This window comes from Nelusetta ayraudi, unplaced genomic scaffold (assembly GCF_046127955.1).
Source record: "Nelusetta ayraudi isolate G7.1 ecotype Tasmania unplaced genomic scaffold, CSIRO-AGI_Nayr_v1 ptg000092l, whole genome shotgun sequence".
In the NCBI taxonomy this organism is placed as follows: Eukaryota; Metazoa; Chordata; class Actinopteri; order Tetraodontiformes; family Monacanthidae; genus Nelusetta; species Nelusetta ayraudi.
Window position 1 is genome coordinate 5,000,818 of NW_027466142.1, and position 26,731 is coordinate 5,027,548.

Genomic DNA, 26,731 nt, shown 5'->3' on the forward strand with positions numbered 1-26,731 from the left:
ATCAATCAAGCTCGCCATTTGTCTTTCGCCGCGTCTCTCTCGGAGCTCAGGGTCTGAATTGTGGATGCATATACACCTTCTCACTGCTTTACTTAATAGCCTTCCCGATTGCTTTGTTGCCAGCAAATCTCATTTTATTACTTTGGGGCAACAAATCAGCCGACGGAGGCTCAGCTCTTTTCCAGCAGGAAAGTTGCCTCTGGAATGACAAACTCGGCTCGAACGCGCAGTGAACAGCTGCAGTGTCATTCAATTCTGCAGTTTGCCGTTTTATTTATTTATTTATTATCGTCTTGCATTTGCAAAACAAATAAAAGGAAAATCACACACGCGCGCGCGCGCACAAACACACACACACACACACACACACACACACACACACATTCGACTGGTATTCAGTCAGCGTCGAAGAAGCAACGGCCTATATCTGAAAGAAATAAATGCAGCGGCTCGCCACAGTTTAAAAGGTAGTTGCTATTCTGTTTATATCAGCAAGTTTATTGATCACACACTGCGCAGAATTTGTGACGCTGGTTTGTCTAAATCATCAGCATTTCGCCCTGTGGGCACCGTCACGGAAGGGATTTTTGATCAAAACTCACCGACTGCTTCTCTCGGTTGGATTTTTACAGTCGAGGCAGGTGCGCTGCACCAAATACGAGACCACAGTCTGTTTCCTATTTCGATACAAAACTGATGTTTGAGGACATCCGTGACATATTGAAAAGATAGTGCATCCGCGGCATTTCATTCGTGACCGTTGCCGCTCGGTGTTTGCAACGTCGCCGCGACGAGCGCCACCTTATCGCGCAGACAAATGGTCTCGGAGTTTCTCACCCACACAACCGTCTGTCCAACCACCTGTTATTAAAATTTTCTGGCTAAAATCAAAGCGAAGCAGCACATGGACAAAGAGAGAGGAGATACATTATTTTAGTTAGTTAGTGTACTTTTCTTTTTCTTTTTGGTCCATTCCATGTCCAACTGGTTTTTGTTCGACACGCAGCAGGTAACGTCCACGTCAGTCACCAACAATGCTGTTTCAACTCGGCTGTGCCATTTAACATATGGTGGTTAAAAACCATTTCAACTTTAAAAAAAAAACTGTTTGTTTGTTGTTGTTTTTTTGTTTGTTTTTTAAAATCTTGGATCAGTGTTAAGTTTGGGGATTTTAATGCAGCGTTCATATCAAAGCAACACATTATTTTTGAAAATCTGTGACTTCTGGGTCTTATCTTTGGGTTTGAGATTTTCTTAAACAACCCCCCCCCCCCCCCCAAAAAAAAAAAACGCATTCTCTGGTTTGCTATACACACATACACTGAAATATGTATGATGCGGCAGTATCCCCCCCCAAACCGTGCATGGAATATTTCCAACATTTTGTCTGATGGAATCTGTCTCTAAATCCCACTGTTTTACCTCTGACTGGGTTTTAGACATAGTAAGAACACATTGTATTGGCAGATCCTTGCCTCAGCTTGCCGGCTATGACAATTTTTATGCATAATCATGAACGTTAACTCCTCCACCTTGTGGAATGTTTGCCTGCATGTTTAACGGTGCAATAAAATCCCCGTAGAGGAAAATGGCTGTTTCAGTCCCTCTGGCTAAAAAAAATAATATATACTTTGGTTTTTATTACGTGCATGAAATATCCTGTTCGGGTTAATTTTAGTCCACAGTGGCTAATTAAAGGCCAACCTTCAAAATCCACATAATAGGAGATGCACCACCAGCGACATAAAATCTAGCACTTGGTCAGGTTAATAGTTCATCGTAAGAGAATTACAAGATTTGTGAGCTGTGAATGTGACACCAAACACTGACTTGCTCTTGGATTTCTGTTTCCTTTCCACTGATGCTTGTTGTCGTTTGTCTCCCTCTCTCTTTTCTCTCATTTGCATATCATTCAGAGAAACAAAAATCGATCTGCCTTGAACCTCAAACTGCAATCATAACACTGAATTTAATGTCAGCGAGGGACTTTTGAATGAGAACAACAGTTTTGGCAGTCTTCGACCAAAAAAATCAACTTTTGGGTTTTTTCATTTTTACACGTGGCGACAAAAATGTAAAAATTAGATTCCGCAAGCCCGAGCTCGAATGTCAACTGTCTCAGCATTTCAGCAGCTTCTTTATTGGCTTTTATAGATGCAGGCTGAATGAGGTGTAATGGACATCCGAAGCAAACAAACTGACAGTAAAATCCAACCATCTTAATTCCAGTGAAAATACGCCGGACATCTCAAAATCTAATTGAAGGTTAATCTAATAAGCGGCAGCCTGCTTTGCAAAAACAATTCCTCATTCTGCTCCAGTGTCACTGCATCCTAGTTCTTCTGACTTCAGATGATATGCTGCATATTAATGTGTGTGTGTCATCCTCATTTTCGACAATATGTATATATATATATATATACACACACATACACACACATTCACATACACTCTTGATGAACTTCATTCCTGCTGATAACTTTATTTATACCTTATCTTATAAATAAAGACAAGACAAGACAGTGGAAACCAGAATCATGAACCCATTGAGGACAATGGCGGATCTGCACCACCTCTATCGGTCTGCGCAGCGCCGGGCCGTCGGTACACAAGTGAATCCAAGTGAAGCTCTGTGTTTTTGAGTTAAAGGGGGAAGTGTCGTTATAGGATTTAAACTGCATCAAACATGATAATGGACTCCGATTTCTCATTTATTTATTTATTTTCAAATGAAGAACTCGTAATAAACATATTATGACAGATGCGCTGAAGGAAGCGTCCATGCTTGAGAGCTACTCCCACACTGAGGTTTTGCTGTCTGCTCAAGCTTATTTTGTCTCTGTTTTGACAGGGCTTAGGCAGGAAAGAGGTTAGCCTCACAGGCAGTGCCAGTCACAAACTGCAACCATCCCACTTACAGGGCTGGATTTCCTTTCACCCACCCAACCCCCGCCTCCCACCGCACCAACCCGCCCTGATTTCCCATCCAGTGGAGAGGCAGGCGTGCCAGGCCCCGGGCCGACGGAGAGAAAGGTCCCGCCACTTGTTCCTCGCAGGCTTACGGGACGGTGGTGGACCGGCGCCCGACGTTCGCCAACAGGCGCGGCGCTACTTTGCAAGGTCACGGCTGTTATCCCCTGATAAACGAAGACGGGCTGGAAGACGGGGAGGGAGGGGAGAAAAAAAAACAAAGCTGCGCGCGGCCCGTCAGCCGCGGCGCTGGCGTCGACAATGACAACACGGGCCGGCTTGTCCCCGCTGATAAAGGGATACACGCAGCTGGGAAAGCAACATCCCCGACAAGCCGTGGCATTAGTTGAATGCTGTACCTCTGTCACTCAAAGTAAGAGGCGAGCGGGGATAATTAGAGCGGCCACGCTAGCGCGTGGGACAGCTGCAAAAACTCCAAAAGCTTTTCTGCAGCTCCGTCACTTGCTGGGTTTCGACTGTTTGTAGGGTTAGCGTTAGCGGCGTTAGCGGCGCTAGTGAGGGAGCCCCCCGCCCTGCCCCTGGCAGAGCTCCCTGACCTCCAGACAGCTCTAATAATGCGCAGTTGCCACTGATGAGTGGGAGGCGCGATGGCAGGTCCACTCGGAGCCGCGTCTCCCTGACAAGCTGTATTGCACAGGTCAGCCATTTCGCTATCAGCCCCGCAGCTGTCAGTGGAACTAGCAGTCAGCGGCAGACAGGTGGCACGGCGCTCGAGTCACACGTCCCCGTCATTATCTCATCTCAGGGCTGCCACTGTGGAAATCAGACGCGTCACCTGAGGAGAAGGGGGATGACACGAGACCAGCGAGTGGACGGAGGACTCATCACCCAGTCTGAGACACCTGAAGGACTCTCACATCATGGGAAACAGTCTGCTTACCAAGCACCTTATTGAGCGGGAGGAGGTCCTACGAAAGAGGGTTAGCGCCACAAGAAGAGAAAAAAATATTACAGGAGGGAGATTTTACTTAGGTTTTCATTTTGAGTTTTAAGTTGAAATTTTGTAAATAAAGACAATGTAAAAAAGGCAACGTTTCGAGAATAAAGTCAACGTAAAAAACTATGAAATTTCGCGAAAAAGTCCATGTTAAAAGACGCCGAAAATTTGTGAATAAAGCCAAAATTTCATGGAAAAAAGTCGACGTAAAAAAGACGAAATTTCGTGAATAAAGTTGATGTTAAAAAAAGGACGAAATTTCGTGAATAAAGTAGAAATTTCTTGAATAAAGTTGATGTTAAAAAAAAAAGACAAAATTTCGTGAATAAAGTCGAAATTGATGGTGGATTAACCCAGTTACCAACAGTTAAAAGTAAACTGCCAGAAGCAGGTGTATCCCACAAGGTTCACGCACAGTAATCAGGAAACTGGCGAAAACGGAAGTACTCCGCTAGACTTATTGGCAGAGCCTTTCAACTTTATTCTCAACATTTTGACTTCCTTCACATTGACATTAATTGCAAAATTTCGATTTTTACTCTTGAAATTTTCTCTTTTTTACGTCAACTCAATTCTCGAAATTTCAACTTTATTCTCTCGGAAACTTGAAAGAAAAATTCTATCTTAAGTTTTTTCTCTTCTTGTGGTCCTAATACTCTTCCATAAGGTCCGGACGGCCATCCAGGTTTTTTTTTTTTTTTTTTTTTTTTTTCTTTTCCTGCGTGGCGTTTGAACGTTCTCCTCCGGCCATTTCGCTTTCCTCCCATCATTCAAAAACGCGTGCGTGATAGGTACCAAAATGTGGCACCGTGCTCAGTCACTGTAATACCGGTAAAGCTGCTTTATCTTCCCCTTGCCTTTGCCTAAAAAGCTTCAAGCTACGAAAGAAAAAAAAAGGCAATGCTGATTATAAATTGATTAATATGCTCTCAAAACATCAGACGACCTTTTGGCTTCATGATAAATCTCCCCTTTAAAATCGTGCTAGTGCTGAATACATCATTGTTTGTTAGAACAGTGGTTTTCAAAGTGGGAGATTGCGAGGGGGCGCTAGGGGTCCTGAAGAGAAGATGAAAAATAAATAAATGAATTGAATTATCATTTTATTATTATTATAAATATATATAATGATAATAATATACAATATGATTGCCTGCAAGTCAAAAACTGTGTTTGACTTGCCGGTTTGCACCACTTGTCAAGGTGAATTAGCTCCTCCAGCCAGCCAAGCTTGTGCAAAATGGACTGGTTTGTGACACTGAGACTGAAGGCACAGACCAACAGCCCAGCTGTGGAAGACACTGAGGCAACTTTACAGCCACACAGAAAAATGACCATGATTATCAACACGGTGGTCATATTCTTATTCTAAACAAACTTAACAATGACTGAAAAGCAAATAACTAGGACAAAAAAAAACATTATTTGTTTCTTAACATATTTTGCAACATTGTCTGTTGGTTTGGGAAGGGGCTCCATGGGGGGGGGCAGTGGTGCAGCTCCCTACCTCTGGGCGGTGGCCAGGACCGGGACCCTCCAGCCCTTGATCTGGCTCAATTCCGTGTCGGACGCCTCAATCTGGAGGGGCAGCCGGGGGATCCACACGTCTAGCGCCAGCTGAGCGCTCAGGTAACCGTAGGTGAAGTTCACCATCATCCTCACCCTGCCCTTCATCTCCTTGCCGTTGACGAAGACGTAGTCGCACCTGTCCGACACCTGCGTGGGAAGGGAAGGGAAGGGAAGGGAAGGGAAGGGAAGGCGCAGATCAGCGGCCGGCATTTAGACAGAGGTTGCACTGGATGACTACACAGTGAATTACACAGTTGCAATACAGTGCGCAAGCCCCGCGCTGTGGGCTAGGCCCTCGCCGTTGATTATAAGGCTTTACCATCCTGAGCTACCCGCTGATACAGAATTCCTCTGACTACTTTGAACAAGATGAAAGGTCCTCTATCTGCTCCACACTCACTCAGGAAAAGATGGGGGAGGTGAGCCGTGGGGGTGTGGGTGGAGGGGTGTCGGGGGTGGAGGAGGGCAGCAAGGACATCTTTGAACCTGAGGGAAAAACAGGTCGCGCTCTGCTCCTCTGTTATACTTCTGCCTAAAGCTAAAAAAGAAGAGCCAACAGATGGAAGGAGGGAAGAGGGGAGGACTTGCCTCTCGATAAAATAAGCCAATCCAAAGCCATCTGTCTCATAGATTGCCGGACTAATGGAATGAGTGGGCCAATTTGTGCTATTGAAAGACAAAACTCCATATTGCTCGCTGTCTCTGATGTCTCCTCTATGCCTCCTTTCTTTAGTTGCAGCCCACTTTGATTAATGTCCAGAATCCTTCCTTCCTGTCTCGTTCCCCCCCCCCCCCCTTTCCATCTTTTGATGAGCAGGAATTACACACATGCCGCGCACAAATTGCACAACATTGCAACGCGGGTATCTCGCGCACATCCAGACACCGATGTTGAATGATTAATTAATCAGCTAAACAGAAAATGTGCTGTGTTTGGGGGCTTTTTGATTGATCCCTCCATATAGCGGACTAGCATGCTTGCTTGCAACCAGATGGAACTTGATGGTCTGGGGAGTTTTTTTTTTCCCTCTTCTTCTTCTTCTTCTTCTTCCAAGTTATTTCTTCTCAGCGAGATAAAACCATAAACAGTCATTCATCATGAAGCCGAGGCAGGATGTCCTCTGTGACCAGAAAACTTTGCGCTTGACAGATTCTATTGCTTTGAGGGACCTAAAGTGAAGCGAAGGGACCGACGCCAGTGGACGTTTCTGTGAAAAGTAAATTTGAAGTGAAAGTGAACTCTTGGAAATTTGTCGCATTGATCGGTACACCCCACGGCTGTGAACTGGTGGCCTTCATCAAGAGCCACGGTGCGGTTGGACGCAAGTAGTGAAAACAGTCATCAAAGAATTATCATTTGATTCCCCTTTCAAACGCTCTCTCTGGTCCGTGTGTGCGGACCTTCTGGTGCGAACCAACCGAGTAAACACGCTGTTATTATGAGCGTTTTGAAGTCAGGATATAAGCTTCAAATAATGGATCTGCATAGAATAGCGCAAAGCTTTGGGGGCCCATCATTGCAAAAAAAAAAAAAATTTAAATAAAAAAAAAAAAGTTGGCCAACTTTTAAAGTTGCATTGAAACTTGGAACCTTTTTTTTCCCCATTAGAGGCACCGAGTAGATCCGTTGGTAGGGTGGGCGTTAAATATACTGGAAGCACTTCTAAAAATTATTTTCTTTTTAAATTATTAAGAAAAAAAAAAAAAGATAATGCAACAACAAAACTGCCCCATGGAATTGCACCACGGAGATTAGCTGTTTTTAAACTGCTATGAGAGAATTCATATTGCTCTGAGACTTTTCTATTTAAATTGTTAACTCCTTGTTTAATTTTTTTTTTCTCCACAAAACAAAAAAACTACTGTAACCATAGAAAAACTAACAGCTTGTATTATTATTTTTTTTTTTTTGGGGGGGAATCCCACTTTCTCATTTGATCAGACAGACTCATTTGTTTTTACTTGTATTCAAGGAAGGCGTACAACGACCATTGCCGGCCGACACTCTCTTCATAGTTTCAGGTCAAACTGGCCAAGTTGCACATGGACACGAAGACACAACTGCCGTTCCCTAGTTATCTCTCGGAGACTTCTTTTCCCGTCTGTGTTGGCTCTCCACGTCGTCTCCGGCTGCCTTCACCCCTGACTTGGAGGTCTCGCCGAAGCCGTTGTCAGTCTGCCGGCAGACGCCCAACAGGCCTCTCTTGCTCCCCGAGGCTGCTGAAACTACCCAATAAACACGCAGGCACTGACACCGTGTCAGCAAATAATCTGTGAAAACATCTGCCAGCTGTGGCCGTCCAATGACACCAGCCTAGCGTTATGATTACAGTAATTCAAAGTTTGTCACGGCGAATAACTTTAGAGAATCGTCGACAATTGCAGGCTGTTTCCGCCATAATTACACGTACTCGTGGCGAAAATGCCACGTTGTGTTCCTGCACGGATATAAAAGCAGACACCACTGCGACGCAGGCATGGTGCAAATGTGTCTGCAGCCTTTGCCAGCTACGCACATTTCATTCTACTTTATTGTGTTGTGAATCACTGCCTATGTGCACTCAATCACGCGGCGGCGGCTTCTTCAAACCGCGAGCGTTTTAATTCCACAAATATGCACAGCCACACTGTCAGGCGTCCCACCCGTAGCCCCTCCGTGCCGGTAACTTTGATTAGCTGCAAAATTTACAGCATTCCCATGAAAGATCATGTTCATTTTAAGCAGAAAAAAATAATAATGAAAAACTGTTGTTTTTTTTTCCTAAGGATACTGCTCGCGCAAACCTGGACTTGGATAAGAATATGACGACGAGGTATGGTCTTCAGCAGTCTTGTGTCAACGGTCACCTAACACGGCCACGACCGCTCTATGTCTACGTCTATGTATGACGTAAAGCATTACTCTCAGTTGGTTAAGTGGTCATTTTTCCCTACAGGTCAGTCAGCCCTGGCCATGAGGATTACCGATTTTAGACTAAATAGTAGAATTTCTAGAAAACCTCCGGGAAGACACAAACAGCGTCGGCTATGTGAGCCGAATGTTCCGACAGTTGCCAGAAAACTCTGATTCGAAAAAAGACTTAAACTTCGAGACAGCTATATTGAAAACGAGATGAAGTTTTTCTGTGTGTACATATAGTTATATTGTTATATATATCTATATATATATTTTTTTTTAAACTTTTTTTTTTTTTTTGCAAGATTCGTCCACATCGCCAAAACAAACTCCTTGTATGTGGAAAATCATACTTGTCAATAAAGCTTTTTCTGATTTCTGATTCTGACTAACTCACTTATGAATACTTGTAACTGCATAACTTGTAAAAACTACCCAAAACTGCCACCGCCAGTGGCACGGCTCACTGGGTGTCTGCTGTATCTTAAGTCGGGGGCCCAGAAAAACACACACACATGCGCATGACTTTGTAATGTAACAGTGGCAGCTGCTTAATGAAGCTTTGGTCTACAAAGGCTTTGTTGCTCCCCCGACTACAGTCGGCCACGGAGCAGATTGGACTCAGTCAGCCACGGCTCCCACTGAGAGAGTGTGTTTGAACTGATAAAGATGTCAGAGGAGTCCCTGCTCTTATCAGCCCTCGTTGTGCGTCTCTTTTTCTCTTACTGCACTCAGTCCGCCGATACCGAGGAGTTGTTGACAGCTCCTTCATCTCTGACTCGTCTCATAAGTTGGATCCGCGCGCGCCGCGCGTGCTCGAGCGTCAGACCGCGGGGCCAGAATGAGACGTGGGAGCACAAAAGACCAGTGCAGCGGCTGCCACTGCCAAATATGCAAATGTTAGCATTCTCTATTATTTTGACCCTGCGCAAAAAGTCAGTGAAAGTACTTTTCTTGAATTTACTTGAATTAGAATACTCAGTCATCAATTTTACTTTCCATACTTTACTTGCTTATTCCCTGCAAGAGCTCCCTAAGACTCGACTATCTGCTGGAAATCCGTAAAACTGATCAAGGAAAATGAAAAAATGAAAATGGAAAACATGCTAGTCACATGCTAGCAGCCCCCCACACATCACACTCAATTAGAATACTCATAGTCATTCATTTTACTTTCCGTACTTTACTTGCTTATTCCCTGCAAGAGCTCCCTAATACTCAACTATCTGCTGGAACTCTGTAAAATTGATCAAGGAAAATGAAAAAAACGAAAATGGAAAACATGCTAGTCACATGTTAGCAGCCCCCCACACCTTTACTTCACGCACACCTTTCTGCCACTCGCCGTTATTGGCAGGCCTTTGGCTCCAAATCAATATCCTCCCTCCACAAAAAAAAAAAAAGACGGCCAATTAATCAGAGGGTCCGTTTAACCCCTTGCGCAGCCCCATCATCCTGCAGGATGCTTAGCGAGTCAAACTGTGGCGAGGGACTGTCTGGGTGAATTAGAAAGTCCTCATCATTCTGACTCACAAAGTATCATAAATGTCCAGGAGGATCTGCCGCCACATTAATCAAACACATTAGACAGCTAACAGGAGAATACTTACAGAGGACATTAAGGCTGTCGCTGGATCTAGCCCAGGAAATTAACAACTCACCAGACAGATACAATCCGTGGCAGATATGAAGGATAGGGGAGGGGGCGGGAGGTGGAGGGGCATGAAGGTGGGACGAGCCCGTCTCTGGCTCGTACGCACAGTTCGGCCTGACAGAAGCGATTAAGCTGCAGGGACCGTTGGGCAGAAAGCAAGAATCACTCCCGCCGAGACACTTCTGCGAGGAAAACACCTTGACGTGGGTTTAAAATGAGGTGCCGCTTATATAAATAAATCCTTGCCTAGAATCTCTCTTGAAATAATCAGTTTGGGAAAAGTCGCCTCGAAGTTGGTTGATGATCTTTATTAACTACATTACATTCGAGAAGAGGAGACCAATCAATCCCAGTAACCCACTCAGCGTTTTCTCTGTGATGTTTAAAGTATTTGTTTCATGCTTTGAAAGGTCAGCATGATGCAGGTTTGGGCTTCTGGCTGTTGGGGCAGATTAGACGGAGCTACTGCCACGGCGCCCACGACAAATAGCTCAGACCTGTAGCTGAGGTTTTCAAGATAAAAATGTATCTCGTAAAGGTTGCACTAGAGGTCACGGTTGGTAAACAAGATATCTATTCGGAAATATGTATACATGGCAGTGGCATTTCCTGCTTTATCCAGCGGAGCCCGATTGACGGGCATCCTACTCAGAGAGCCACAGTTCGTTTTTGTCAGGCCAGTGACATCGTGTAGGGTTAGAAACTGCACAAAATGTACAGGGCTGAGGAAGACTTCCCTTTTAATCACAACCCCACAACCTGCTTTTTTTTTCTAATCATCTCAATACTTCACTCGATGGGCATATTTAAGTAATAACTCATTGAGAGAGAATAATTCAAGGCGTACTTTTTAGAAGCGTTTTTTTTTGTGGGGGGGGGGGGTTAGGTTTAAGTCGTCCAACATGGTGGATCAAAGCTGGAATTTCTGAAAAACATCACACAAACTGTTCAACGGGTCGCTATCAACAGGAGCTTGTCGGAGGCTCAGCCTTGATGTTTTGATAATGGAGAGGAGACATTTATGAATAGTAAACTCCAGCTCTGATTATATCTCTTATTACTATATATCTCTATGAACTAAGAGTTCATACTCTATGAACTAAGAGTTCATAGAGTTCATAGAGTTGAAAGCATTCTCTACCTTTTTAATAAGGCCAAAGTCCAGTGTTGGTCTTGCTTGGTCTTACTTTCAAACTGTTGTTCTTTTTTTTTCTTTTTTTTTGTTGTCAAACCTCAAGTTTGACTCACTTTTAAAATACATGTGTCCATCATTTCACTGATGAATAGACGTCCTTCCATCGTCTGCACTGCTAAATAAAAAAAAACTGCCGCTTTGAAAACTACCTGTGGTGCCCACGTTACAAAAAAAAAAACAGTTTGAAAGTAAAATGTCCCTTTAATATAATACTTTTGTTTGTTTTCTGTCTCTTCTTTCTCCTCTCCGACGGCTTTTTTCGGGTTCAAGCGGCTGACCTCCCGCCCTTAATTTGAGAGTCAGGATCTGCTCGAGGTTTCTGTCTTTTAAAAGGGAGTTTTGTTATTGCCTCAGTGGTTGATTTTGTGGTTTAGATCCACTCTCAGGCACCATACAAAAAAAAAAAAAAGCTGAATTGAATCTATCTGTAGTGCATCGACTTTGTAATCTGCATCCACAATTACTTTCACTCCCGCCTTCCCCTGTACGTCGCTGTGACAGCTTGTTTGATGAGGTGAGTCATCTTAAGAGCAACTTTGAAGGGTTTTTCTTGTTGACTTATCAAATCCTTCTAGACCCCAGTGTTGTTTTTACATCAAACGTATGCTAAGTTCAAAAGAAAATACGCACTTAAAGAGAGAAGGCAGAGAGAGAGAGAGAGAGAAAAAAAAACACAATTCTGAACAGTGACATCCTGGTTCACACTGGGTTGCCAGTCAAAACTTCCTACGACGCAGACTGGATACTACGGCTGCGTTCACACCAGCGGCGAAGCGGGAGCACAATGTATAGCTGGGCCGTTAACTCAGCCATCATCATCAAAGTGATCACTGGAAAAAAAAAAAAAAGCAGTAGCATGATGAATTGAAAGCCCTTAACTGCAATCATCCCATTAACAAAGTATGTTGTTGATGTAACGGGCTACAACATCAATAAGGTTCCCCACAGCTAGCCACCTGTTCAACGCAAACTTCACGAAAACGGCAGATACGGACGCTGAAGCTCATTTAGTCAAAGAAATTCATGTGCGTCATCAAAATAAAATCCCATTTCATACAATACACCAGAAGTTACACATTGCGATCAAATTCAGCCATTTCGCTCTCTAGCTCCCTCTCTTGGTCTCTCACCACTACTGCATCTGAGTGTTTTTTTTTTGGTCCCGCCCATCTAACATCAAGCCGTGATTGGTCAATTCACAACCCGACTTCTGAAACTCATTCAGTTCAGACCAGTGAATGAGCCAGCTTACCGGATCTTGATAGATTCTGATGATTCTGATAGGATGACACATGCTTTCAGGACAGCGACTCTTTCGTTACTGATGGGAACTTGACAGTAGGCTCATGCAGATGAGAGAAAATGTATTAAATGAAATTCATTGAATGAAATGGAATTTTTAAAATAATAATTATGTTTTATTAAATACTTTTATTTGACATATTGGCTCAGAGAATGTCTAGGCGTTCTCTGAAGGTGTAAAAGGCCCCGAGGGTTCCCCTGTGGTTCACACGGCAGGCGGTGTAGACAAGCGACTGCACAAACCTAACTTTCAGTGAATCAGCTTCATCAGCAATTTGGATACATATTACACATGGATGTTTTACAATGTAACTTCAGTGATGTCGCATTTCATTTTGACTTCAACTGCTCAGTGAATTGTGCAACTAAAAACCAATATGTAATATATAAGTAATATATGTAATACAGATCCATATGGTCTTATAGGGTCGCTTCGGGGCTGTAGACTGGTCATGGTGTGAGTCTGGTAGCAGTCACATTTAAATTATAATGTAAATGATTATGCAAAAAAAATTAGAAAAAAGTGAGCTCAATGTACACTTGTCACATTATAAGCTGCAACACGAGGAGCTGCAACACACTTGCATATGCACGTTACTCTTTTCATACCATGTTTGGTACCCCCCACTGTGGAGAGATCACTTGGTTTTCTCTTTGGCAGAGCAAATCACTCCCAGAGGCCTGTGGTTGGGATTTAGTGCCTCATAAATAAAATTTGTTTGATTGATAAAAAACAAACATTGCATCCAAATTTAAATACAACTTTAGCGAGCTATGCTAGCCTTCTCTTAGCCTGACATAATACAGTGGCGAAAATGTTGCGCCTGCAAACCAAACTATTCCTAGAAAAAGCAACACATTGGTGCAGCCTGTCTAATATGAGACAAACTTTGTTGGAAAAAAAAAAAAAAAAAAAATTCCAAAGGTGTGTTTCGAAAGGCGTGTGATCGTGCAAATTCAAGCATGTCGCTTAAAAAGGGGCATGTTTTTGTATGCACTCATTCTTGTTTCACATTCAAATGTCAGCTTTGTGTCCGCCATCTTTTATTTCCCGGGGAAAAAATCAGATTCTGCGACAGACTGGCGGTTTGTCCAGGTGTGGCCCTGCCTTCCCCCTGTGACAGCAGGGATCGGCTCCAGCAGACCCCTGCAACCCCGAGCGCATCATTTCAATTAGTCATTCTTGCATATGTGATGTCAGGCTGCGAGTGGAGAAAAAAAAAAAAAAAGAAGAAGAAAGAATGGCTCTGATCTGAAGGGGTTTCCTCCCTCCGGATCCGACCGGGTCATCAGTCACGCAACACTCTGCACATGACAAACTGCAGCGACGTGACGGCACGATCCCGTCCTCTGTTTGTGTTGCCACTCACATGCATTACTCTCATTTGATTTGACCCGTCTGGTCCCCTCCATCGCGGCTGGCACGTCAGGTCGGGCTGACCGGAACCCAGTCGTAGTCAGACCACGGACAACATTTTGTCAGTCTCCTTTAAAAAAAAAAACTCCTTCAGACGGATCTTCCACGGAAGTCATTGGGATTCTGCGCGAGAGCTTTGGAAAGCCACTGATACCGGGCGGGGCTCAGCCTTCTAACGCTCCGAAAGCTTTTCTATCCTGTGGTGCCCTGTGCCACCAGTTTTGAGAGAGGGGCTCTAAAAATAAAGGGGGAAGTTGCGCGAGCTGTCAGCAGTCACTGCTTATCAAGCCGCCTCTCTTTCATGTTGTGTGGTATCTGTTTGTTTATCTTTTTTCTCTCTCCAAAGGATTTAATATAGACCTGCTAAACATAGACAATTGTCTCATCTATCCCCACTATAACTTTTTCTACAGTGTCTTAAAAAGCAAAACAACACGTGCTGGTTGACGATAAATGTGTCTTTTGTTTTTGTTTTGATGCTGATTTAGCGTCAAGTGAAGATTTGAATTGAGCCAGTTTGGTGATAAATAGATGACGTCAAGGTTGTGGTATTACTCTTACTTTCAATGTTAGGGTGGTGAAACAACAGCATTTCAAATAAAAAAGGAATCTGCTATATTAAATGAAATGGTATGTATATGATCTGTGACATTTTTATTAATGTCATTTATTTCTTTTTAATCCCCCCCCCCCCACCCCCCCTTTCTAAATGCTATTTCAAGTCAGCGCAAGGTATGTACACATATAGTTATAGGATGTGATGCGGGTTTTAAAGCGCAGCTGAATTTCCATTAATGAGGCAAATTTCAAATCTCAATTAATATGCATTTCCACCCTGCACAATTAGCAAACTGTAGAAGTTGAGTGCATCCAGATAAACAGGTGGTGGTGTTAATTTTCCACTCGGGTGGCAGTACACCACTGCAAGAGATGGTGACGTATCCGAGGAGCGAACTTGATTTGAAAAGGCACAGAAACGTACTGGAAATCTTAGTTTGGAGGTATTTTTGGTTGAGGTTTTCCAACTATGGTTAAAATCTGTAAAAACTAATACTTAAAAAGACACCTCCTAATTTCCAATTGTTCTAATTCAGAGAAGTGTTCTGTGCTTTCAAATCACTTTTAAATGCAATGTTGTAACACATTTTGAGCAAAGAATTGTTTTACCGTCGCTCAAATCTCTCTTCAAAATCTCCATTTGCTCCTCGGTGTCATCCGAGCACAAAAGCTCATGCGTGCATTTTTCCGCGTTCCTCCGCTCCGCCTTCAGCGGCAGGGTGTCTCTTTCAGCGGTTCATCCCACTGACCTTGACCACGTCTTCGTCTGTAGAGGCACACTTGACAGCGTCTGAGACGTCGATAACCGAGGCGTCTATTCCGACAGTCACCACCTTCACGGGCACGGCCACGGTTTTTCCAGTGAGGACGGCGGTGTTCAAAATCTCCGAGTCCTGAAGACAGAAAAAGCAGTCATCAGCATACAGGTCGAGTAATTACTAGCTTTGAGAGATAAAAAATAAAATTAAAAAAACACTGAGAAAGGCCTTCAGAGATGTCAACTGGTCATTACAACTGCAACAGCAGGAAATAATTAGCGCGGCTGATTTCATATTCCACGACTGTTGGCAGATGGTGATGCATAATAATAACAAGGTAAACTGCAGCTGAGCAAAACGGTGTTCTGTTCTGTTCATTTTGAGAACAGAGGCAACCACTGCGTTAACGTGTCCGCATTGGGTGGAATCCGTCCCCTAACGAGACTCCGGGAAAAGAGCAAATGTGGATCGCAGACTCCCCCAGTTGTGACGAGACAACATCAAATGAAACGTGAGACATCGGGCAAATAAAGCGGAGGAGGAGGAGGGGGCAGGAAAGACACTGCAACAACAGAAGGGCAAGTGAGGGCTGAAATTGCTGCTCTCAAACTATTCTCACAGGAGTGGAGGAAATTTGGACTTGGTAGCGATACATCTGAGGAATAGACAAGAGCAATGCTTTGAAACTCTTGAAAAAATGTCTGGCTTCCGGCCTTTCCAGAGGGGCTTTATTGCATTTAAATAGATCTGTTAATGTCATCAACGGATAGTTGATAGTTGAGGTACCACATTAACTTCTATTGTACCTCCTAAGAAAATAATTACTCTGCCGTCTATAATATTGTGCTTACATCAAACTAAATACTATTATGACGTGTTTACTTCAATGAGTATTTTCCCAAGAAGAAGTAGAAGAAGAAGAAGAAGACGAAGAAGAAGACACAGTGGGGAAATTCGCAATTGGGGAAATTGAATAAATAAATAGAATAGATAGAAAACTTTCTCGCCACTGCGAGGATGCTCCAGCCAATTGCTGACATTTATAAGTCATCTCTAAGAAGTCAGAAAAAAAGTCAGCCGGTCATGTCTGTACATGGCACTTAACGTTGGGCAACGCGAGTGCACTTCTATGTCACATTTGTCGAGTCAGACACTTCAAAAGAAGACACAACACGGGGCGCACTGCGCCACCCGGGGTTCATCCAGCTTTTATTCATGTACTGCTTCATCTGCCGCAATTTAAAGCCACTCTTTTCAGTCTCTCTGGTATTTGTGATAACCATCCTCGTGCGCGCGTCTGTATGTGTGTGTGTGTGTGTGTGTGTGTGTGTGTGTGTGTGTGTAATTGCCTTGTAAAAGTGGTGCCAAGAGATCGTTGAAATGCTCTCTTACTGGCGGGAATTGACGGTGAATGCCGCTGCCGCCGCTTCACCATTAACCAATGTTTTCCCAAACAAAATCACTGGGAATTTTTTACTGATGAAGGACTTTTCTTACGGAAGTGAAAAGTGTGGTGAACAACAAAAACACAAGCGGTTGCCCGGAACAAAACAGTTATATCACGAAGCTGAGCGTGATGTGGTACAATGCAAAGGGCACAACAGGAAAATTCAGCATTCATGCACTACAAAAGTCAGCAGGACTGAAAAAAAAAAATGTGATAAAATAAAAAAAATCTGTGTTTTGCAAAAATCAAAGAAAATTTTATTTTTTTTCTTTATTCAAGTGATTGCATCTGCATTTAGACTGTCTCAATGGAAAAAGTGAGAAATTCTTTGTTTTTGGATCTTTAGCGAAATGTCTTCTTCTAACTATTGATTTAAAAATTTACATCACAGTTGAAAACACAACAAATGGCTTGTTGAAAGTGAAGAGGAAGCATGATTCCAGAGATGCACGTCTTTAGATGTTAGAGCCGAAGTTCCATATCTTTTCCATTTAGTCACAACCAGCGGTATCTATACCTTGGTAAGTTAAAGGCAATGTAAAAAAGTTAATCACTCAGCAAAATCTGCCACAATGAGGAAAAAAAAATTGGGATTTATTTAAAGGAAAAAATCTTAAAAATGTAGTTTGTAAGAATACTAATAAGTCATAAATACTTTTTGCCCAACGCACACCTCATTTATAAATGGGTCAAGAACATTGGAGATAATAAGTTCTAATTGGACAGTTTCTGTCTGCTCCGTAGTTCTTGCCGCAGAGCTCAGCGGTCACGACAGCTCTGCTTCGAGAGGTTAAATGGCACAGCTTAATCACTCCGAACATAAATATTAACCTTTTGTAACAACACACACACACACACACACACACACACACACACACACACACACACACACAAAAACGGGGATCTAGTCACGCAAGATAATTGGCATCCAATTAAGATGAGTCTGACTAAACTACGCTTATAGAGCCAAGCACATTGGAATCTCCGCCGCTGCTTTTTCTGTCCAAAGCACTTGCACGTCTATTGAGCAGATCACTGTGGAATCCTGGGTATAGCGAATTAACTCGCTCCCAATGAGGTCAGGGTGCGCTTTCATGTACTCGCACCGCACAACCTACAGAGCTCTCTGGCTATACTATGAAACCGCGATAACTTAAGCTAATAGTGCAGCACGTCACAAGTCTCTCATTTTAATCATTTCTATTCTATTCTTCTACTGGGATGGCCTGAAACAAAAGCCCTGCTAGCATATCCTTAGTTTTAATGGTACAGAAGACCCCAGACACTCCACTTTTATTTATTTCATTTTTAACAATGGATTGAACTGTTGAGCACTAAGAACATCCCATTTCCATTTTTGTAAAGTCAAGGGAGAAATTCCAGAGCAATGCAGTGGGATTACATTTGTAAAGCATGATATACTGTAGCTTAAACCACAGAGACAATTTACAGTACAGTCCTGAAGTTACTTTTCACATCGTATGTGGATACAAATACTTTGATAGAATGTTTGCTTAATTTGCTCATCAGTTGAATCTTTTTTTTTTTTTTTTTAATCTAATGACATCCATCTGTTAAAGAGCCCAAGAACAGCAGTTCATGAATGAATGAATGAATGAATGATTGATTTCAAATAACAGAAGATACAAATAAAATCAAATAAAAGAAACTCTAGAATAATGAGTTTGAAACAAACTAGGAAAATATATCTTAACTTATTAACTCCTACCCCCATCGCTCCTGCAGTCACGACCAGTTTATATACACACCCAGATTACCTGTATTTTAACAATTGTTCAGTTGTAAAGCAACAGATTCAATACCAATTGTCGATCATGATTCACAAAAATGGTTTCAGAGGTATATATTAGAACTAAAGATTGATATCTTTAGTTGTAATATCATTCAATTTATGAAAAAATATAATGATTGATGGTATGATTGTTCTAATACGTTTGTTTAATGATAAATGTCACTATTAATTGTATTTTTTTGAATGTGTCTTTTGAATGTGTTTAGTAAGTGACTTCAAAATTTCACCCCATGCTTTGAAATGCACGTCCTCGCCAACGTTAACCGGGCATTCTGCAATTTTTGAAGGCACCTCTTTCAAACAATAACCGCTGCTGTCACTTTGCCACTCCTGAAAGAGGACTGACTGCTTTTGGAAAATCACGTCCGAGTGAAAACACTAGTCTGTTGGGACGTGGCAAGAAAACTGAATGTGTGAAATTTCAGACTGGGTATCTCAGCCATCCAGCAGCGTTGCAAGGTTAATGAATTAGAGCCAATTTAAAAAAAAAATTATATATATATATATATATATATATATATATATATATATATATATATATATATATATATACATATATATATATATATATATATATATATATATATTCTGTGAGGTTTGGCTGAATGGTGCCATGTTGATTTCAAGAATTTGGGCCATTCATCAGCACTGTCTTATGGTTATTAGTTAAGATACAGGATTTGACTGGGTAACAACAACGACAACAACAAAAAAATCCCTCCTAAGTCTTCAAATAGTTATTTATTACAACTTTATGACTGTGGCCCTGATTTTACACCAGCCTCCCCCCTGCCCCATCTGTGCCTTAACTTTGATTTGATTCTCGTTAAAACCGAGGCTTGCTGGAAATTAATTCTGTGTCTATTGGGATTGGTCTATTTCCAGAGGGTCATCTATAATACATGATCGGGCAAGTGGTTGGGACCCACGGAGGACAGGGGATTATGTTAGGTTACAGCAGCTGGATTTGGCCCAGTGGGGTGGGAGCAGTGCGGAGCAGTGCCGCGCAGTAATAAACCACTGTGGGGACGACGGCGACGCATCAGTGGTCACCGCACTCAGACACAGACAGCACTATTAAACAGCGAGTAAAGAGCAGCGGTGCACATCAGTAAAGTCATCTTGGAGCGCAGTCCAGTGACCACAATGGGAACCAAACAAAAGATCCTCTACATAGACCGGAGATGATGAGAGAAGTTTAGACTGCAAAAAAATGTTTCGGGTTTGGGTATTGCCAGGTTTTACCTCAAATGTCTCAAGACACAAACACACACGTCTCAAGACATACATAGACAGGTTTTGATTTGGGTCATTTTTGCTGTGTTTCTGCGTGTTACATTTGACTGTTCACTGTACTTTTACTATTTTCAATCGGCCTCTTTGCCGCTACTGGGCCCCTCTGTTGTGTTCAACCAGTTTTCCAAACAGTGTAAGTCTGTTGGTGATTTTTGGTGTCTGCTGCATCCAGATCCTGAGGACCAAGTGCCATCGCTAAGATCACCCACCAGGGGCTCTTTAGGGTGGCGTTTACATGCTCTCATAGCATCAGTGAGAGTTCTCTCTTGGTACTTTGGCTTCCTACCACAGTTCAAAGACATCCAATGCATATAGGTGTCGGTATTGGGTTGCAATAAACTGGCGTCTTGTCACCCCTAGACAGCTGAGACAGACCCCCAGCAAACCCGAGTGCAGGTGATAGAAAATGAATGGATGGATGCATTGATATTTTGCGTCTTTAAGTACGACAATGGGATTGGCTCCTAATCTATTATCCACTCGCGCTGCATTGTATAAAGAATACAGCAGCATGCTGTGTTGTGATAACACATGGCACTGAACAGTAGTAATAGATACACGACCCTGCATTGTAGGGAGATGGTTAATTTTATTCACATGCTCTCATATTAATTGTCTTTCATTTCTTCTTTCAGATGTTGGTGTTTTGATGCACAGCTGAAGGTGGCCCGAAATCTTGAGAGAAAAAAAAAAATCGAGGAGCAACTAAAATATGATTTAAAAATAAAGATCTGGTTCAGATGTCTCTTTAAGTCTGCTTGAACCAGTGAGCTTCCTGACATTTAGTCAATTCACAGTGAGCACATCAAAGTGAAAGTGAAGCCTGTTGGACCCGTTGGTAATCCACCAAAGAGGCAGTGGGAGCATAGGCACACCTATAATATGTGGCCTATCAGCTGTAACCGTGGTGTGGAATAATAATGAGGGAGTGTAGCAGCTATGCGCCTTTCTGAAAGCAATTCCAATGGTTATTGCACGCTGGTCCCGATGGAGAAAAGGCTCCGAGAAGAACATTGATCAGCGCAGATGTTTATGTGAAACCGGTTGAATTTGTCTTGTTGTTTTGTTCATCTCTCTCGGCCTCCTTATAGTCATGTTCACTTTTTTCCTGCTCTTTCCCCTCCAGAAATATCTATAAGAAACGAGACACACAGGCCTATGCATTTTGGAACGTTTTTGCACAGGACTTAGGCCACACATCGTGCTTAGCGGATTATTTGATGCTTATCTACTGACAATAATATGTGCGAGGCAATCCGCCACCCCTGCCACCGCCACCATAAGTCCCAGGAATAGTCGTTTTATTCAGTAATCTGTAGGAGAACTGGCCGTCTACTTTATCAAGGATCTCTCTGTTAGCATTCAGCGTGCTACCGTGGCTGGTAATGTGCTCTGGGCTGTAATTTCTGCCTCGCGTCTCTGTTGGATCTGAAAATAAGTGAGATTTATGGTGTCAGCCTGAGTGACACCGGCAGCATGAAAAGTAGCACAGCTGTCTGGTCCTGTGCCTGTGATTAGCCTCTACTTCTAAACACATCCGCATTTTGACCCCCACCGCCCTGGGCCGCTGCGACGTACGAACAGGTCAAGCACCAGCGTTCGATGGAAGATTTCGGAGGCTCATGTTGTTCACGGCGGTGCAGGGAGGGAGGACGGTGGTAAACAGTGCCTACGCTCGGTCTGTTTACCCACCCGTGCTGTCCGCTTGGCCCGGAGAGAGGGAAGCCGTGTTGATGAGGGTTGTGGTGAAAAATCTGATCTGGTGCTTTTACTATCATAATGGATGACTTGTCACTGAACATTTACGATCTTTTCGAGAGCCAGTACTTTAAACCCACCCCCCCTCTCGCGAAACCTGCCAATAGTCGCCCAACCTATGGCGAACGGAATATGCATAGTACAGATAAACATTTTCATCCCCCGGTGATAAAGTGCCCGCGTGGAATGGGAAATGAGGACTGGCGAATTACATGCAGTAGACATTAAACGTCACTCAAGGCCTAGTCTTAGCGGTATTTAGCCGACTGAGAGAGACGTGTCCTTTCATCAGCCCCGTATGGCGCAATGCTCGGTGTGGCATTTTCGCTCAACTATTCCAGAGGGCGTTTAATTGGCTCGTAGCAAGAAACACGGAGGAGACTGAAAAATAAAGGCCTCCGCAGGACCATGCAGAGCGATACATCACCACATGACAGCGCACTGAAGTAGTGGGATGGTTGTGAAGCTAACACTGCCTTTTAATGAGGGGTCCCTCTTTGGTTTTCGTCTCCCCTTTTTTCTTCCCACTCCGGCTCCTCCAAGACTCAACCAATTCCTCCTCTCTCTTTGCCTTTTCCTTCCCTTTTCTCCCGACTGACTGGATGAAGGTGGCCTCAGCGCGTAGCTCTAAATGATGTGTCTCATGTGCACTGTCTGAGGTATATGGCGGTCAGATGTGTGATCTGCTCATTACTGTTAGCCGCGGCTGGTAGGGGGAGGATTAACTGGATGGCTGCTCTGACAATGTGTCTCCTACAGAAAGCATCAATTTGAAAGAGAGAGTTAATGGGAGCCCACAAAGAGAATGCCATAGACAGGATGATCAACTGGAAGCTTATTCAAAAATTGCTGGTCATTATAAAAAGGACCTACTTGAAAAGCACTCAATAGTCACTATGCCTGGCATAAAATAGAGCAGAGGAAAAATCCCCGCTGAAACACAGCCCCGTGCAGGCCAAAAGAAATGTTTCCAGCTGCTTTACAACGACACGCATGTTAAGTGGTGACTGGTTGTATGTTCGACTGCTGTCTGGAAAATAGGATTATGGAGGGAAGCTGCATATTTCCTTAAATGGAGGATGCTCTCTTTGAATTATCTATTATATTCATATGAAGGGATGTTTCAAGCACTCACGCATGTACAGTATATGTGTATAAGCACAACATATAAATTGCATACCTACATGGTCAGAGTACAATGATGCCACGAAATGTCCCACAGCAATGGCTTTAAAAATGAAATGGGTGCAGGAAGTGACGTGAATGAACTGCGAGGCTTTCCAGTGGTGCAAGTACGTATGAAAAGACTGAACAAAATAGATACAATACAAATAAGGACCATGGAAATCAGACCATTTGGAAACCTTTGTTACTAGAATGGCAGTTTTTTAGATCCATCAGCAACTTACGGTTGACACCTGAAGAGTCTTGCCCGGTACTGAAAATGAAATAATGTGTCCAGGTCGTGTTGATGAAAGAACTTTAGAAGCTGCCTTGGAACCTCTCCACCACTCAGAGAGATGTGGTGATCCAGGCTGAAGCAGATCCACAAAACCCCCAGAGCTGGGAATAAACCAGGATTTTTTTTTTTCTGTCTTGGACTGCGGATCATTACATTCGATTGGATTGTTTTCCCCAATCGATGCGTGCACACTTTGCATTGTACTGATGTTACTTGGCCTGCTCGTTTTGGGAAAACATCAGGTTCAAAGGTTTCCCCCTAAATGATTAATCCTGGATTAATGTAGCACATCATAAAATGATACTTGCAATTGTCCAACAATAAGAGTCTGGTGACCAATATATAAGAAGGGAGACTGCAACCCCGCTAAGCATTTCTTTCTATAACACACATACCATGCAGTAGAATAAAGATAATTATTATTGACACCTCTGGCAGAAAGACATGAACAATAGAGGGCAGTCACTGGAGGAACGTGCACATGAGATGCACCCCATGCTGTGAAAGGATCTCATGAATAAAACATCTGTGACCACGCAAGCACAATATTTTACTTTTATAGGACAAATCCCCCGCAATTCTCATGAATACCATCTATACAATACATCTAGATCAATGGGTCGAAGAGGGAGGAGCCGGCGTCCCTGGTGAATTTCATCAACAGTCAGACTGGAAGCCAAGGTCAGACGCAAAGGGACAGGAGTAGCTTTTTGCCCGCCAAAAGATGCATCTGTGAGGTGAGGGGGGGGGGGAGGGGGTCAAGCAGGAAGTGCAATGGCTCGCGAGCACCCCTGTTGCTTGCCTATTGAGCAGGGGACCCGGAGGCCAGGAAGCCAAGGAAGCAACCCTGCCTGCACAAGTCTGCTCAATTTCAGCCCAATATCAATCACACTCGGAAGATCGATGAGGAGTTCTTCTTCAACAACCAAGCATGCCTGGGGAAATGACCTCCTGATCTCTGTCTGATTTCTTCACCCAATGCTGATCGAGATCCATACTGCCAGCTTAGTTTGGCTCAGCTCGGCTTAGCTGCCCCCTAGACACAGACCACTCTCGGCAGGCACAAAGGTCAGAGTCCATTACTGATTTTGAAAAAAATCCCCAAAAAAAAGAAAGAAAGAAAAAACCCCAAAACGCACGCCTCTCAAACCTCGGTGGGGAAGGATTACAGACAGAATGGACAGAAGTTGACCAGAATGTGAAGTTGGCGACTTGGCGAGGCATACGGGATGGACTCGGTCACTGTCAGATGGATCCGTCACTCTTTACATTCTGCAAAAGCTATGGCGATGATAAGGGGCAGTTGGGAAAACTGAAGCGATGAAGGCGCACAGGTCTTATGTGGCGATAAAAGAGTGATGGAAATTGTAAGTTTAAACCAATTCTTGGAGGAGAGGCAAACATAAACTCTGTCACAAATAAAGTTATTGATGGCACTTTTTCCACGGGCAGGGTGTCATTTGACTTTTCTCTGCCTCCGTACTAAATCAGAAATTTTAGAACGGTGCTGGTGCCAAACAAGTGCAAAAAATAGTTGAAAAATGGAGCCCAAATTTTGTGTTCAAAGATAAGGAAGTTTATTTGTGATCACACCGACTAAAGTTGGTGTCCCTGTCAATTTTCTGCTCCTCCTACTTGCTCAAACCAGTCATCCTTACGAAGGTTAATGGAATCCGGGTTCTTGGGGATGTTCAGGTGGCTAGAGATGTTCATGGCTGACTGTTTAGCCTCGGATCTAACATCAGTTTTCATGGTTGATAAAAGAAAAGCACCTGATATATGCTAATCAACTCACAAGGGTGGATCATCTCCTAAAAAAAAATTATCATCATGGCACAGATAACACCGTGCCAAAAGGAGGAGCAAAGCCATTCATTCTCCACCACGGACATGAAATCTGAGTCTCGTGCGTTTCAGCCACTCGTTCTCTCCTTCATCACCCTCATCGTAGTTCAACAGAGAACATTAATGGGAGACACACTCCGCACAGAGGACCATAATGTCTGTTTTAGCCGGCTAACTGATGACGGTCAATTAGGATGGATGGTGGATGGAGGCCGCCAGCAACTGTATGGAGCAGCAAGTGTGTGTATGTGTGTGAGAGAAAGAGTGCGTCAAAAAATAAGGCAAAACAGCACACAGGATAAGAGGGATGTGGGTTCAGGCAGTGCCATGCAAGAGCTCTTATGATCTCACTGTAAATGCCAACAATAATTAACTCTACTGATACTTGTCAGTCAATGACTGAGAAAAAACAAGTGATAAAATGATAAATCAAAAACATTTTTTTTTTTTTTTTGAGAATTCTATATTCATGATTTTCTATACACCTACACCTGCCGATTGATCGCATCCTTTGCATGGCATCGTCCAAGCGCTCAAACATGCAGCATTACACAATGGATTTATCATTTAGTTTGTCACGTCCGTTCTGCACGAATGAATGAATGACATTATTGTCATTGTCACAGAGAGAAAACCGAATATCATGTTTAAAGTAGCTGCTGGTGACTGAGGGTGAATGTTTTAAATGACAAAATAAAAGTCTGAAGTTCTATTAGTCCAAGACAGGGAGGAAATTTAATACTTGCAAAAGTATTTAATACACAATCTTGGCTGTGGGTCGCACTCTAACAATGTACAAATCACAGAGTTGTCAGACATTTTTGTAATAATCAAATAATAAGTCATAATAGTCATAATAATAAAAAAAAAAAACAGAACACAAACAAACAAGTGTATTTTTAGCACTAAGCTCTAAAATGTCTTCATGAAAAGGAGTCATCATTACAAATACAGAGTGTTAGTATATTTTCTACAATTTTGATTGGCAAAACATTTGTTTTGAATCACAAGGAAGTAATTTACCATCAAATCTGAGTGGTCTTTGCAAAATTGATCATTTAGGGACAGATCAACATCCTTGTGGATCTGTCCCTAAATGATCAATTGCTCGGCTTTTGTGGCAGAAAAGCTGTGCAAAAAAAAGCGTCCTATCCACAGAGCAGATAAAGCTAAAAAGCAGCGGAAATATATTTTAATTGACCATTTCCCACAAAATGACACCCTCTTTTATGCAAATACGCATCATTAGAAACAGCACCTTATCCATAAAGGCTTTGCACTGACTACCGCAGGTAGCTTGACAGATGTAAACACCACCTGCCAAAAAAACAGGCGGTGCTTCTGAAAGAACGTGGGGGCATTAAAAAAGTTTTGCCACTTCCACCTGAAACCTGCACTTACTCGATCAGATCAGCCACATATCCGCAAGAAATGGCACTTAGGTGACAGTAACTGTCAAATATACAACATAACGCATACGACCGGCGCGCTTTGACTTCCTTCCGATCACGACAGCAGTTGTACCAACACGGAAGGATCTCCTCGCCAGGCACACAGCAGAGATTTGGAAATCTGAGAAAGGGAAATTATTCAGCAAATATCTAATGATCAAGGGCGCAAATTACAGCCAGGTTGCCCGATCACAATTTGTGCTCGTCACGTCATTAGGGCAAAATATGGATATGTGGATACGGCGCCAAAGTGGCGGCAATTATGGCCGCAACGTCATCACAAGAAATTCCGTCATTTACCCCTGTTCTCCGTTCTTTGTGGATCTGGCCCTTACGTAAGTGCACATCCGGTGGAGCCACAGAAAGCCACAGTACACAGCCA

General features: G+C 43.1%; 1 protein-coding gene across 1 annotated transcript in view; it reads right to left on the minus strand.

Annotated features, from left to right (window-relative positions):
* LOC142902294 (transmembrane protein 132C) overlaps window positions 1-26,731 on the minus strand; it is a 167,413-nt gene that overhangs the window by 6,952 nt on the left and 133,730 nt on the right. The window contains exons 5-6 of the mRNA XM_076047218.1: window positions 15,269-15,412; window positions 5,436-5,644 (exon numbers count right to left, since the gene is read on the minus strand). Coding sequence (XP_075903333.1) covers window positions 5,436-5,644; window positions 15,269-15,412 — 353 coding nt within the window. The remainder of the gene's footprint in view (window positions 1-5,435; window positions 5,645-15,268; window positions 15,413-26,731) is intronic.